Genomic DNA, 16,896 nt, shown 5'->3' with positions numbered 1-16,896 from the left:
AGACTGTAAAAGAGTCCAAGCATCGGAATCATAATAAAGAGGCTTTTAGCCTTGTATGTAAATCATCCTCTCTTAATTAGTTGTCAATAGTTCGGTATTTTCTTCATTAATTATCAAGTCATATGGCTCTGAAAGTCGAAATATGTATGATAAAGAATGCTATGAGCCTCAACATCTCTATTAACGAAAACAGTGCTATCATCGGTCAATGTCTATGTCGACTTTTAAAAACCTTCCGCATAATTTCATTCAACATGATATTGAAGAGTAACCGAAAGAGGATATTTTTTGGCAAACACTGACATCTCAAATGAATTTGATAAATTATTTCTCGATCATATGGCGTTATCGGACTATCGTAGAGATGCCTGAAGGATTTTAACTATTTTTAAGGGAAATTGTTTACAGTGCAAAGTTTCTACAGTTGAAAGCAGAGTGGAAATAAATAAACATTGACAGCATGTTTTGTACATCTAATATGTCCTTCCATAAAATGGCGAAGTGCGAAATTCTTATCTACTCTACACCTGTACTGATATTTTTAAGATTGGATTAGGATGTAGAGACGCAAGATTAGGATGCCTTAGACGGAGTTTCGTATAAAGGGTAAACTAATCCTTTTGTCCGAAAAATACCAAAATATCTCTAAAATAAACATGAATCAACATAGAAATCGTTATGAAAAATATAATAGTCTGACGCCTAAACGATTGCTAATGGGCAATGTTAAACACTGATAAGACTTATTCCCAGCGTAAAGATTATCGAATCTCTATAGTGCTAACAGTAGCGTATTGATTGGAAGTAGACATACTTCGCAAGTTCCATCTATGGAAAGATGAAGATGATAATGAATAATATTTTTTTTTAAATATTTTGAAGTCTCCTCTTTTTTGATTCTCATTTTCACAACTACGGTTTATCTGGACCTACCTTTAACGTGTCCGAGACACGGTTATTGGCATTAAGCATACCGACTGGCCAGTGATCACCTTAGAGACCATACCAGAAGACCTCCGATCTTACCCAGCCTGGTTACTGGAGTGACTGGGATGGCTATTCCTTGTCGGATTTTCTACTGTTGCCTAAAGACATTTGCAATTACAACCCCAAACAAAAAAACATTCATGGCCCAACAGGATTCCAACCGGCGACTATCGCAACATTAGGATGACTGTCCTGTCGCTTTGACGAATATTAAATTAATCTTGTTGATGATGAATGTTGTATGTTGAATAAATGAAGTTAATTCCTCGAATCAATCTTTGAAAATATGTCATAACTTATCTTCTGGTTATCAGAAGGATAGAATAGTACAATTAAAAAAAAATTATTGCATTTGTTTTTATAACATTTTCCCTTTTTAGCTTCACGACGGTTATTTGGGTTTCTCTGGCAGATCACTGTTTCACGATTTATTGCCACTGCCTGACCTCTAGCTTATTTGGAAAATGAAAATACCTTATAAGTTAGACTATAGGTTAAAAGAAAATGTGATTGTCATATACAGAATACCTTCAGAGTAGGTGTGACATACACACCACCTTAAATAGGCGAACCAAGAGTTTTGCAAGCATTTTGTTATCATTCGCGACAAGTCTCTAGTTAAAGCAATAGTTTAGTTTATTAAATAAGATCGATCCATATGATCGAAGATAGTTCCGGTGTAGTATTATATTTATAAACATTAGTTTAAGATACGTACTTATAAAACAGTTTACTTTTATTTAAAGAAATATAGTTAATACACACGAACTAATTGATGTCAATTTCGAGAATCACTCACGTCTTTAAGAGCGACTTATTTTTTGACTATATTGAACCAGCGTTCCGAATATTATTTAGTGAATTAACACCTTCTATTTTATAAAGAAATTTATTGAATAATCTCTATTGGGGATCGTTTTTATACGAGCCGTCCCCTCCAGACTCGAAATCTACTGATACTATCAGTTCCACTTACTAGAGGATCGAAATAAGAATGATTTAATTATAAAAGTTGGCGATTATTATTACAGCTAAATTAATTACATTATTATAAGAAACTTTGCCATATTTTTTTCTCGGTATCATCTACAAATTGAGTTCGAAACCGATTTATTAATTAAAAGGGCCTTTTTTGCTTAATTACGATTCTGTTCGCAATCCTATTATGTTATAACGGGACGTCTTTCCAGCCGGAACCTTTATTGTGTCCAATCCAATTCTCCAAGTGGATTAATGCTACCGTCGTCGGCCATCAAATATTTATATTCACGCCGGTGTTGTTTTCAGCCGTCCGTCACGCAAATCGTTCAAATTCAATATTTCATAATTAAAATTTACTTTCAATAAACATCAACAAAAGCGCCCGAAACTTTTTAGATTAATTTATGTTTTTCGTTTCATAAATGGAAAGCGTTTTAAATGGGATCTGCCTACGAGTACTTTTTAATTATATATTCTTGTATTGAAATACTTCGAAAGCCTTATTGGCTTTCAATTAAATTGTTTCACCCTCAGGTAACAGGAGGCTTTGTTCATTTTTACTTTTTGTAGTTTTCCGACCGTTGTCTATGAGATGTTCGGTTGACTGAATTTTCAATCGATGGTGCCTTGCGAAAAAAGCTCAATTATCTATTTTTATAACAAAATATCAATCAAGTGATGTGACGAGGATGGCAAAAATATATTTACCATGTTTTGCAATTTTTCGGTGTCTTGTAATCAACAATAACTACTGGCTAAGAAAATCTCAACCAATGAGGGCATTTTTCTCACTGTAGAATGTTATATATTATATATTATATATTATATATTATATATTATATATTATATATTATATATTATATATTATATATTATATATTATATATTATATATTATATATTATATATTATATATTATATATTATATATTATATATTATATATTATACTTATTGGGTATATTATTACTCTAACAGATCTATGAAGAAACATATTAATTACAAATATACAAATATATTATATGTATTTAGTTACAACTATGAGCGCTGGCTATATCGAAATGCTATTTCAATTGCATGTACTAGAATAGTATTTTTCTAATGGCTCGACATTCTTCCCCGATATCAGGGAAGACTATCTTAAGTTTATCATTATTTAATTCTAAAAGCGAGATCTCTATTGGAATGAAGCAAGTTCATTGTAAAAAATGAAATTTAGTATAAATTTCATAGTTTGGAACATGGCGCTTTTATTTTGTAGCTAAATTTAAATAAATAATTTTGATTTTAACTGCGATAAAATTAGTTTTCCAAAAATAATTCATTCCAAAAGAAACCTTAACTTTATAAATTTTGCAGACCATTTTTCAATATTTATATCCGAACAAAACAGTGAACAAAAATTGTGCTAAATCTTAGCTAGTAATTAGTAGTAAAAATAAATTTCTATTCCGTATGTTTTGCTTGGTTTCCAATGAGAGTTTCCTATAGAATGTTGAGTCCGGAAAAGGACCTCCGTTATTTAACAAATTGGGTTACTAATAATGGATAAATATTAAACCAGTTATTACAATATCATAAAGGAGTATAGAATTGAAATTATATTATTTTTTATACAGACTAATATCGATACATATCTTTTTTATCACCGAAACCTCAGTGAGACTCTGACTGAAAGGTTCCAATTAATCTCTTTAATGCCCTGAAGAAATAGTTCCCCTTGCGTTGCACTCACACTTACCAAAATTTTTGGAAAGTAGTCGAGGTGAGAATGAAGAGAATATACTTCTAGAATCACATGGCAAGCTAAAGCTTTAAATACTTTTAGCATTATTTTTACGATTTATTTATAGTTAAAGTCTCTACGACTCCTTAAATATCAACAAACCTATACCGTGATGAATTGTTTTATTTCTAGTTCCACAAAAAGACCATCCTCCACTTCTGAGATCCTGAAAACTTAGAAATTATGTATCTGAAAGGAAGTAATTTTACAAATTGCTTCATCAATCCCAACTTTATGTAGTGACCTTGAGGCATATCGAATTTTATATCTTAAAATGGTGGCCTGCAATATATATTGTAGACGTGCGTGGTGCCTGCAGCGACGCCTAGTAAACGATAACAAAGATCTGATAATCCTGAAACGTTGATCTCGATTATCATTGAATAGTACTTTATATCATTGATTTACTATCATCGATGTGTCACCATCGACTGCGCAAGCGCCTCTCAGGTGCCATGCTCCCCCTTTTATCTATTGTATTTTCTATTTTTATTTGATGTTCATAACATATCATGTAACCATCACCGTTTTAGTTTGTCCTACCTCCCTTCACCAACCCATAAACCTCCAAATATATGTGGAGTGGTGGCAAAACAACTTTACGTGGAGGTACCAGTTTTTCTTGAACGGCTTTCTTTCTCTGACGTCTTCGAATTTTTTCCATGTTATTTTGATTTTCAGATTTTCTGTTCCATACATGGTCAATTCTTTTAACTGGTCTAACATTAGGAAAATACAATTTTTTTCATTATAAAATATAATACGTCTGTTTGTGGGTTAAACTTTCTAATTCAATTTAACTTAATATTTTAAATGTACCTATTATTTTTATAACGTTTAAATAAATTTAGTGTAACCTCAAAACAAGGCAATAAAAAACATTGCCGTCATTAATTACCTCTAATGGCACGAGTATGATTTATTATACGTCAGGAAATGGCTTTTTGCCTGTTTATCGGACTGAAATTTATGAGCAGCAAATATGAATGTTTTTTCAACCTCCTCACGCACAATAGCAAGTGATTGCCATCGTGATACGTGAGTCTGACTAATTTTTCAATATTTAATGTGAACCAAACGCAAGCAAGAGCTGTCGTTTTGGCCATGTAATAAATCTAAATATTTGGTGTAAATGGTATGTTGTTACAGATTATTGTAGAGTTTCAGTATATAAATATCGTTGCAAGGTTTACAGCCAACTGTATGTTAGCGTGAAGAACCGATTACTCTGCCATACATGCAACTAAGCCAACACCAGATATATATAAAATATTTATTTGTTAAATAGGTATTGAGCTACCATTTTCTCTTTAATCATCCACAGTTCTTCGTGGAGTAGATTCGTAGACTGTCTAAACAGCTGAATAGATAAACGGAATGTTGGCTCTGTTAAATAAAAAAACTAGTCATCTTTGTCGATACATAGCTTTTTCGATAGTCCTCGTAGCGAACTGCCGTTGGAGCACTTTTATTTCTTTATGGTTGCTGGTTCACTTTTGCTCCTGGTTACTAACAGTGGTTCAGCTAAAATTTTTTGCGAATTAATGAAACACTTTTACTTTGCGCATGTTATTTTATTTGCACTTATTACAATTTAAATGAACCAATGCGATCCTTAATACGGAGTTTTCTATCTAGTCTTCTCGACTCTGAATTGTGAAAGAGCACTAAAATATCTCGGTTCGACATAATTAAGGTGACATTTATGCCACGCCTACTTTAAAAGTATTCTGTATTTGCCAGTCACCGCCTTTTGGAGCCAATGCTGAATTATAAAGAATTTTCCATATGCCAAATGAGCCATATATATAATAATGCCATATGCCATAATAAGGTAGTGGTAACAAAATATGATCAATTACTGACCGAAAATAAAAATTCATATATTGTAAAAGCGGTATTTTGCGAAATGACTATTAAAATTCTACAAATATTTTCCTAAATTAATTAGATCTTACTTTAGATATGCTTAGTACAATCTTAATTTGCAAATAAATTAATTGCTACTTCTGTAGTATTTGCATTAATTCACAAACAGGGCGAGATCGACTTTGTGAATGACTGATGAATACATTTATATCCTTTTTGCGGTCAATTTACATTCATGTAATCTCATATTAATGAACACCACTGATTACCCAGTGGTCCAAATTCGACTGTAATGTATTCATATTAATTCATTCAATACAATACATTCAATTTAAACATAAATTCTTATTAATTGCAGTTTCGAATCAATAGTGTACAGGAATCATTAGGTGAGATTAAAGTTAATTGAAATTATCCGGAATCATAAAAATATACTCATAAAACAAGATTTATATTCGGATACAATGGATTTGGAAAATATTAATGATTATAGCGACATCTGATGGTTATAATTTAATGTGAATATAAGCAATTATGATGACATTATTAAGGCCACATATGTTAAAAACATAAAAATGCATGGTTGGTTGACTAGTTCGTCTTCACTCGGATGCGATCGGCAAATTCTAATGCATACTAATCTTGTTTTAATTCAGTGACATTATGCAATATAAATATCCTACATATTTTCAGCGTTGCTTTGACAATATCAGTATCGATAAAGTCTGTTATTAAAAATAATTCTTAATTATAAAAACTTGTGAAATAATAATGTTTATCAGGTAAATTGTTAAAGTGTAGTTGATAAAATACTTTATACAACTACAATACAATACTAATACGATTCAAATTACGCGTATTAGTATTTTTAATTTTTCTCTATAGCTTAACATATTAAGATATTTTATTGCCCTTTGATCGATCATAATTCCATCTAATGTAAACAAACAACTTATTTACCTGAAATTTTAAATGCAAATGAGTTGTTTTTCCCCTGTTTAATCTACTTTTTATACGTTTAATATATAATTTAAGATATAACGGCTGTCCTACAGTGACGGTAATACTCTGAATTATTTTCTTTTAAGTGTATTATGTCTACCTTTATTTTTAATAAATTTTTTTTCATTCTTCTTAATCTCAATCTTAGCAACATTTTTTTACGCTGTATGCACAAAAATATTATTGTGGTAATTTGCGCATATGCTTAGGAAACAATGATGGATTATAATTAATAAAATATATACCGCAAAATTTTAAGTACCTATAGATTTACTTATAATACAATGACACATTCTTGATACATTGAATGATAAATAGTCAGGCTTTATATTTATATCAGACTGAATATGGCGTTCAACAAAGCGATGATATTAATATGTCGTTATTGCAATAAGTGTAAAATTTAAATTTATACGGCTTTAGAATATTTAAGATATTTAGTACCTTTTATTCATTGAGTGATTTATTTTTATTCTGAATAACACTGGGAAGTAATACAAAAGTTTAACCAATATAGCTTATACATTTTCAAAATCATTCATAATTAAATCATAGTAGCGTCATTTTCTATATGATGTAATAATGCTTATATCGATTTTGTAACTCTATAATGTGAACTCTATAATGTAACTCTACACTGCCTGGTTGTTCAAACGTAAAATATTCCTGGTCCGAAGTCGAACTGATACGTATGATTCTGAGCTGGCAGGTGATTTGTGATTTTCTTTTACTTAATTTTAGGTATTTGCGTTCTATAACTTTATCTAATCAAAATTGTACACACCCTTCTACGCGATTTTCTAGTTTTGATTTGGACCTTGCATCTGTTTCGATAACTCTTTGACCCTAAAAATATTTCTGGTTAATTAAATAGTAAATATTAACCAATAAATTTTCGCATTTCTTTAGAAATTTGAAGCGTGCATTTACCTGGGCATGTAGTTTTTTCTATTCTGATCAAAAGGCTCTATATCTGGTGAGTAGGTTGTATATGCATATACAACGCTCGGCCTCATATTGCAAGAGAAACTTTACATTCTTAATAAACTATGGTGAAACTGTACCATGTATATTTTTTAGTGAAGTCGTATGAAATCTATTTCCCTCATTTGGATCTTTCCTATAGTCCGCTATCATCTGAAAACTGTTGGCAGCTCAACTGCGGAGACCTTTAAATCTTCATTGAGAGTTTAAGCTGGATTGTCTTCGAACCTATTTAATTCTCTAGGATCTGTCGGTTTATTTTCTCGTTGCTTGCGATTGACATCAAAATCTCCATTTTTAAATCGCTGACACCAAAATCGACAATTGAGATATGGCGGAGCTGCGTTTTTAAAAGTGTTTAATGAGCTTTAGCAGCAGACTTCTTCCAATCAAACAATAACAGTAATGAATGAGGAAATGCGATTTCGAGTATTTCATGATTAGATTCTGCATACGTTGAATAAGTCAATAAACTAATGTTTTATATAGATAAATGTCAAAACCATCAGATTTAACAATTAGTATACTTTTTCGCCAATAAATATCGCTGACTCAGTAAAATTTTTCAATACAAACTAATCACTAAAAATACCTGATAGTACCCCACGGCATTTATTCCATTACATTTATTCTAGGGCAATCTTATATGTTGCCACTGTTTCCATATATATAGTTGGGAAAATTGGCATTTCAGGACAGCCGATGACTATTTATATCAGTTATTTAATAAAAATATTTGGTAAAAACTTAATTTTAATAGGACTTTTTAATTTATTCTTTCTATAACAGCTCTTCATTTCAGGTTCATGTTACTGCATCTTTGTTAATGGAAAAAGGTTGGCATTCGCACAGTTGTTTAATTAATGGATTTTATAGCTGAAAATTGAAAATAAGGCAAATATTTTTTGGGATGACAACCTGAGTTTTCGAAAAAAAGTTGTACGACTGTACAAGATATTTATACATAAATTAAATCTATTCAGAAAAAAAAACTACTTAAATAGCGCTGATAGAAATAGAATACTTCTAAAATATTTTCGCCAAGTTTACAGATATAGATGTATTTGATGGCCGAGGAACTAAATTTTTTGTATTGTTATAAACCGCCAGAGGGCCGCCAAGACAAATATCGACGGCCAATGTCGTTTCACCATCGAGTCATTCATAAATAATTTATTTCAATTTTATAAAAAGAGTGGCACTAGAAATAAAGTTGTAAATTTGACAAAACCATCGAGGATAGTGTCGGGAACATTCTTTAAAGGCCAAGAGGATCGACCTCTTCGTATTTTTATAACGCGTTATAAATTATGAATCCTTTTAACTTTGTGTTCTTTTTTGTTACAGGAGATCTCCTAGACATCTTTACCCTTACGATATCGGCGATCAATTTCTTCCTTTATTGTATAATGTCCCAGAAGTTCCGAGAGGTTTTCAGAGAAGTGTTTTTCGTGTTCTTTCCCTGTGTGAAAAACTCGGAGAATCAATGGATATCCTTACAGACTGTGAACACAGTGGTATAGGTAAAATAGACAGATTTTAGTAAATATCTTTTTGTGATTCGATTTACGACGATGCAACGCGCGCATATATAGAACAAATATTTTCATGTTTTGGCAATAGTAACTTTGTAAATATAGTTTTAAATAAAATAGATGTACAAATTGTTGATAAAATCAAGTTGATAGCTTTGGTAAGAGCTTTATAATTATTGTAGAAAGAATTAAGGACAAATGGTGTAGCATCATCTGTAATTATTTGTTGGTCTAGGCATTTTTGTAATTACACATTTAATACTGAGGATAATTTATTACGTTACCTAAAAGTTGCTCTAGTGTCACAGTGAAACCATTAAATGAGGAAAAATATAACAGATTTCAGGCAGAATCCACCGAATATCTGTAACCCTGTTAGAGTTAAAAACTTTGTATGCTTGCAAATTACTTGCAACAAAGGGCAAAGGTGATAAATGAATGGGCAAGGAAGATAACATAAACTTATAAAGAAGTTTTTAGCTCTACATAGAAAAAATGTAGAAAGTATAGAAGTTAGCGGTAGTGTATGCGCGGATACGAAGGCTGAGCATCAACACAGTCATCAAGACAACTGAAGTAAAGACAAGTATAAAGATGGTATTTAAAGAAGGAATCGAGAAACAAAAAAGCAGCTTTAAGAGCAAATACAGTTCAACATCTAAAAACATAAAAGATGAGATGATTGAACCATGTCTGTACGATGCTAGAGTAGACATATCAAAAGAATGTAAAAAATTAAAGAAAGAAATATCGAATAAGGGATGGTTAGATAAATAAATGTAGACGTAAGAGAGATATTGTACATTGGAAAACAGAGTCACAAAATATACGAAAGGAGAAAAATAGGTTAAAGAATTCACTGAAATACCAAGCAAAATTATTAAGTTATTTATGCACTTTTGTTTTTTTGCCTTCAGTCTAATTATTTGGTTGTAGGAATAAGTTTTAAGATTTTTAAAAATACATTTAAATTATCTTAGGGTATTTTATTTAGCTAATATTGTCGTTGCGAGGTATAGAAGATTACTCATTAAAGTTTGCCATTGCTGCCGCTGATCTGCAACTATTTTGTGCTTAAAATTTATTGAGGCTCTTCATCAATTCCTGCTCTTCGCTTTTCATAACGAATTTTTAAATTATATTTAATAATTTTCATTCAGACTTGTTTTGTCCTCAGATATTACGGATTTATTATTATTTAAATCAGTATTTATGACTAAAATGTCGCTCATGTTCCATCATTTTTAACGTTAACTTTGCTATAAGGAACTTATAGCTCCTGCAATAAACAAGTCTATTATATCTTTTTGTGTATTTTATCATATGTTAATCGAATAAGTCTATTTTAATATGGTCGTGGATAATAAAAGACAAATCAAGTTTCGAAGCCGTATAATAAAAAATGTTCTGTATGAGATTTAAGGTTGCTGGTTTACATATCTATTATACGTAATTTGATAATGAGGTTTATATCGTAAAGATAATCCCTAAAGACTCAGCAATTATAGTATTATCGAATTGAATTCATAATATTGTAGAAAATATACAACTCAATTAGTATCCAATTTTTGTTGATAATATACAACTAAGAGAATATTTTTTGGCGATTATAACACGGTAGTATTGGCATAATTATAAGTCTTAATCACATACCATTGTGTGAAGAAATAACGAAATTAAAATAATAATAGAAATTTTATAAAGAAAGCAACATAAATATCATCTAGTATGTTTTGTAAAAAGTATATAATGGAACTATTTGAATTATGATGCGTTGACATAAGTATAACAAAGGTATACAACAATACTCCTTCACATTCATCTGACTGGAACCTATTTGCTTCCAGAAAAGTGGAGAACAAAGACACTCGTTATTTTGTTATTTAGATGAACAAAAGACAATATTATACAAGTATAATGGATTCTAACTTACAGCAAAATTTGACCGCCGTGACCATGACAAAACCATTGTAGACTTACTGATAATGCTACATCATTTTAATAGGAAATAAATATGTATATTTGTTCATTATACAGGCTCATTAAACTATTACCTTATTGTGATCAATTATAGATAGAAACATTAAATTTTTTTATTACTAACTATTTATATAACAAAAAAAAATGAATAGTTATAAATATATGTTTAGTATAAGTATAAAATGTTAATGACTGTTTTATAATAAATATATAAATTGATTTTGTATTATTTAAACTTTAGTATACGCTGTTTTGAAAAAAATCCTAAATATAATGGCACATTTACTGTATCCGAATAACAAACAATTTTTTAAAAAAAGCAAAAATATATCTACAGTAAATGGCGCTGGAAAATGCTGAAACAAATAAGCAATTAAATGGGTCGTCTGAATTGTTTGAAAAAATTGTTTGCATGGTCCTCAAATATGATATAATTGGCTTTATTTATTGATTATTCATAAATTGCTTTTTCGGAATTTAATGATCTAAGATAACGAGACATGCAAATGTTCTTTAAAAATAATTAATATATTCTTCTAAATTGTTATGTTGTGACCTAAGACCTGGTGATTTTCATACTGAATTGCTACTGCGGCTGATTCTCTAATAATTGTTGGTTGTTATATTGATATGAATGAGAAGAGTAGTGAAAAATCTGGTTATAGTCTCAATCAGTATAGCCACACAAACAAACTGGACCTACTCAGTTCTTCAGCATCACAAAGATTATATTTTCTCTATCTTACCACAGATAATCCAAGAAGGAAATCTCATTTATATATAATAAACCTAGGGATAAATCTCTTAATTTATTTCTAGAATCTTAATTCATTTTAATGCGAAAAAGCTTTGATGGCACTCTCCTGTAGCCACAAGGTCATAATTATGTAGAAAATCCTCCATCAAGTTTCCATAGGTGCGTTTTATATGTTAATGTAATTACTGATAGTCCATTACTATTATTCAAATACAACGTAGAGGAATTGGTTTTGGCGGTTTTCGAATTGTAACATTGATATAACTGAAAAAAGCTTTTAAGTCATTACCACCTTTGTATATAATACCAACATCCCATCATCACATCAACAACTCAATCCATCTGACCCAGACAAATTTGTAAAAAGTATATCACTATCGGGTTAGAATTTGCACTAATTGAAATATAAGAACAAGTATAATAATACCCTGACAAATCAATTTTAATTTTGTCAACTTTGAAGGTATATTTATCTTCAACTGACCTTAAAGATGCTCGTTTATGGTTTTACCATTGATTTTAAAATTTAACTTCTATTTCTTTTAAATATTAACAAACTTCATAACAAATCATTAATAGGATGTTATCAACCAATATAATTATAGACACAAATATAAACAGATTGAAATTATCGAAAATTAAGGAAAGTGGATAGCAGATGTAAAATCGCAAAAAAGTCTATATGATAAAATAAATCACAATCACAGAGATCAAGGAAATCGTGCAAATATTATTAAAAAAGTTTAATTAATGAAAAGGACATATGTTATAAGGGCGAAATAAGAGAAAACAAGAACAAAAATCCCAAAATGATTTGTACATAACCGAAGTGACGAAGTGGTGAGAAGTGAAACAGTGGACTCCCAAAAGGGGTTATTACCAACGAAAACATTTCAAAAATCCACAAAATGGCCCCAAATTCTCAATGACCCTAAATTGAATGAAATAGCAGACACTCTAAAGATATCAACTGATCGTGTACATCAAATTCAGGAATATTTGGGTATGAGAAAGCTCTGTGCAAAGTGGGTGCCGCGCGAGCTCACTTTTGACCAAAAGCAACGATGAGTTGATGATTCGGCGCAGTGTTTGAAGATGATCAAGCGTAATAAACCCGAGTTTTTGCGTCGACATATGACAACTGATGAATTCATTCATTTCACTCCGAAGTCCAATCGACAGTCATCACAGTGGACTACACATGATGAACCCGCTCCAAAGCGTGGGAAAACGCAACAGTCGGCTGGCAAGGTTATGACGTCTGTATTTTGGGATGCGCATGGAATAATTTTCATTGACCACCTTGAAAAAGGAAGGACACCATCAACAGCGACTATTACATATACCGTTTGAAGGACGAAATCGCCGAAAATCGGCCGCATTTGAAAGAAAGAAAGAAAGAAAAAGAAAATGCTGCTTCACCAAGACTATGTGTCGTGTCACAAGTTAGTGAAAACGATGGCAAAAATCCATGAATTGGGCTTCAAATTTGTTCCTTATCCGTATTCTCCAGATCTGGCCCCAGCGACTATTTGCTGTTCTCAGATCTCAAAAGAATACTCGGTGGAAAGAAATTTTCGTCGAATGAAGAGGTGATCGCCGAAACTAAGGCCTGTTTTGAAGCAAAGGACAAATCTTGAAAACTTAACTGTCTTGGAATTTCACCCTTGAAGGGAATTATGTTGAATAAAAAAATAATTTTGCCAAAAAAATGTGTTTTACTATGGTAGGTCGGGGACTTTTCAATTGACCCGTTATAGACCTCCCAATAATACAGCCAATGCACTTTATCAAAATTTATAATTTAAAAAGGTAATGTTGCCACATCAAATTTAAGTATTTGTTTATTTTGACAGTGACATGACAAAATACTGATGTAAATAAAACAATCAGACAAAAATAACGTTATCCAATAAAATTTATTTTGACACTGTAGTACATCTAACGCATATATTTCCGTAGTTGTTATACTACGGTTAATTAAACAGGCACAACCTGTGTGTACACCATCTGAAGGATCAGTAGATTTCGGTATTTATTTGTAAGGTTTTCTTAAAACTGCGTATATATATTGCAAAAAACTATCGAAGCTTTTTTTTCCTCACTATATCAGTATATCGACATTTTTTTTAAATATCGGAAACTATCTATCTATATTTATTAAAATATCGATATTTTTCTCTGTGGTCCACACCCCTACGAAATGGTATTACCAACCGATGGTTTTTTTAAATCTATATTTTATAAATTTTTATCATTAAAAGCATTTTTAGGGCGAAATATGGTCACACTATACGCACTCATCCAATAAAGTAATTTTCGAATAAATTCACTACACGTGATGTTAGTAATTCATCCGTCCATTTAATATAAAAAAAACATTATATTTAGGTGTTTTGAATTTCGTTATAATTAATTTTTATTCAACTGTATAACGTAAATAATTTTAAACGAGTTCAAAAGATAATTTACTCAAATTTAAAAATAAATACAATTTCAGCGTTAAATAAAACTAACATATATATTCCAACAGAACGATTTTATTTGAATATAAAATGAACATGCAGGAAAATATTTAAAATATTGGCAATTTTGCACACCGAATTGCATCAATTTACCATTCCTTAATGTCAATACAGTTGAAATTTATTTTATTCCGAACATTCAATTATAAACGCAAATACATATACGAGGGGAGACCCCAAAAAACGGAAAGTTAAATGATTCTCAACAAATAATTAAAGTGAGAATTAAATCCTACAACACAATGGCGGGTCACGATCGCCTGAAAATATCAGAATGAACCCGAAGCTGCGAATTTATATTAATTAAATCTACCCTTGAGATTGAAGAGAACAAAACTGAGATAAAAACAAACAATACCGTTATTTTTTACTGGTTAACGGAGAACCTGAATGGGGTTTCTAGTTATCGCGACATCTTTTGTTATGGTGTTATTTATCTTATTTCTATTTATATAAAGATTCAAAAGAAATAATACTTAGACGTTACTAAGGACAGAAAAATTATTTCCAACCACTCTTACTACAAATTACGCAAATTGGAAAAAACAAAAAATACAATTAAGACGTTTGAAATAACATTAGAAAATAAAAAGTAATGAGAAACGTAACGAGATATTCTTTATTTTCCTAATTGTTTATAATTCTTTTCTATATTATTATCGATACATGATGCAACATTTTTTAAAATTTTATATATTTTACGATCGGCACTTTGGACTTAACATCTATATCATTATTATTAATGTTAACTGAGTTTTACTAACTCAATGACTCCACTGGACTAAATCTGATTATTTCACTCTTTTTAGTCTTGTGACTAAGTCATCATTATCTAGTATCTGGAGAACCTCAACATTGGATGTGCTGATGTAACTTCTGTTTATGTCTTTGGGAATGATCATGGATAATATCATTGACAGTCTCTACCTACAAGTCATTATGCTGATTATCATTACGAATGTACTATGGAGCATCAAAATATGTTACCTCACGACATTTTATTTTAAAGTCTTTGTTTAATATTTATATTGCTTTGTACATCCCCAGAGTTAAACACAGCAGTCACATAAGTCCATAGTGGTTTCAAGACTAGTTGGTAAAGCAAAAGTTTATTATATACTAACAGGGATGAATATCTACCCAATAAACAGTACACCTTTTGGTATATTGTCTTTAATTCTTCAAGTTACAATAAGCATATTCTTGCTTGATGCTAAGTTATCGGTTATTTATAAATGAATTTAACATTTGTGAATTATGGCTAGGGAGAAGCATTATATTCTTATACTTTAAGCTCTCATGCCAAACTCTATCGAAACTTTGAGCAATATCTAAAAATGTTCAAGACGAACATTTATTTTCTTCTAGTGATTTCTTTATTAACCCTGTAAACCTGATCAATAGTTGAATATTGTTTACTGAAACCAAACTGATGATTCAGAATAAGATGCTTTTCCTCAATAATTAGTTTAATTTTCAATAGAAAATGGTATGATGCTGCCTCCTGTAGTTTCTTTCTTGATTTAGAAGGCATAATTATTTCAGCCACTTTCCACAGTTGCGGCATATGTTGTCTCAATGAAGGAATTAATTTATTGAGTAGTTGGCCTTAATTAGTGCTTCTCTTGGAAGTTTCTTTAATATTTTCCCGGTAATAAGGTCAAAACGAACCTTTAAGATATATATTGGGAGCTTGCATGTATTTTAATCAAAGCTCTAAATATATTTAGATATTACTTAATATATTTATAGAGTAAGTATTTTGCGCATTAGTCAAAATATTTTCCATCATCATTTTCTGTAGTCCAATTTTCATCACGATCCATGTGATATATTATACGATCAATCCATGTGGCCGTCAATTTCCCTTCTTCTGGATTTTTCTTATGACATGTAGTTTCCTATGGCTGTAGATATTTAATTCATCTATGAGTCTGGAAATGCATTGTATTCGAACTTGGTTTTCCGGGTCGTTCTTTACCATTGATATCAAAATGATCATATTAAAATCATTGAAAAGAAAAGTGGCAATTGGTATATGATGAAGCAGTATCACCAAAAGTTTCTAGAAGTGGATGGGTTTCGAGAGAAGATCTCTTCAAATCAAATAACATAAGCTATGAAAGACGAAGATGCATTTTCACCATTCCATAATTAGAATCTACTATCCATTGAACAGCTCAATAATAATAAATGGAACGTTATTATTTTATATAGAGAATTATCGATACCATCGAATTACAAATTTAGTTTAGATTAATTTAATTTTTTAATTTGCTAATTCAACCGTTGCTTATATTGGTACGTATTTTCACCAAGAGATAGATATCATTGATAAAAATAAAAGAAAACACCCAATAGAGGATATATAAACTATAACTCCTCATCAAAATTGTTTGAAATTGAATATTATATTATTTGAAGACTTCATTCTGTAACTGAAGGGTTTCCTTGTCCGCTTCACTGTCTTTCTCCATTATATCTCTACTATTAT

General features: G+C 30.7%; 1 protein-coding gene across 1 annotated transcript in view; it reads left to right on the top strand.

Annotated features, from left to right (window-relative positions):
• LOC143198633 (G-protein coupled receptor dmsr-1) overlaps positions 1-11,340 on the top strand; it is a 207,389-nt gene extending 196,049 nt beyond the window's left edge. The window contains exon 3 of the mRNA XM_076407974.1: positions 8,953-11,340. Coding sequence (XP_076264089.1) covers positions 8,953-9,128 — 176 coding nt within the window. The 3' untranslated portion in view covers positions 9,129-11,340. The remainder of the gene's footprint in view (positions 1-8,952) is intronic.
• Positions 11,341-16,896: the final 5,556 nt, after the last annotated feature.

The sequence above is a fragment of the Rhynchophorus ferrugineus genome, unplaced genomic scaffold, assembly GCF_030347505.1.
Source record: "Rhynchophorus ferrugineus isolate W39M unplaced genomic scaffold, kcgeb_rfMv2 rfM6, whole genome shotgun sequence".
NCBI classification, from domain to species: domain Eukaryota; kingdom Metazoa; phylum Arthropoda; class Insecta; order Coleoptera; family Curculionidae; genus Rhynchophorus; species Rhynchophorus ferrugineus.
This window is presented reverse-complemented; position numbering and strand designations above follow the sequence as displayed.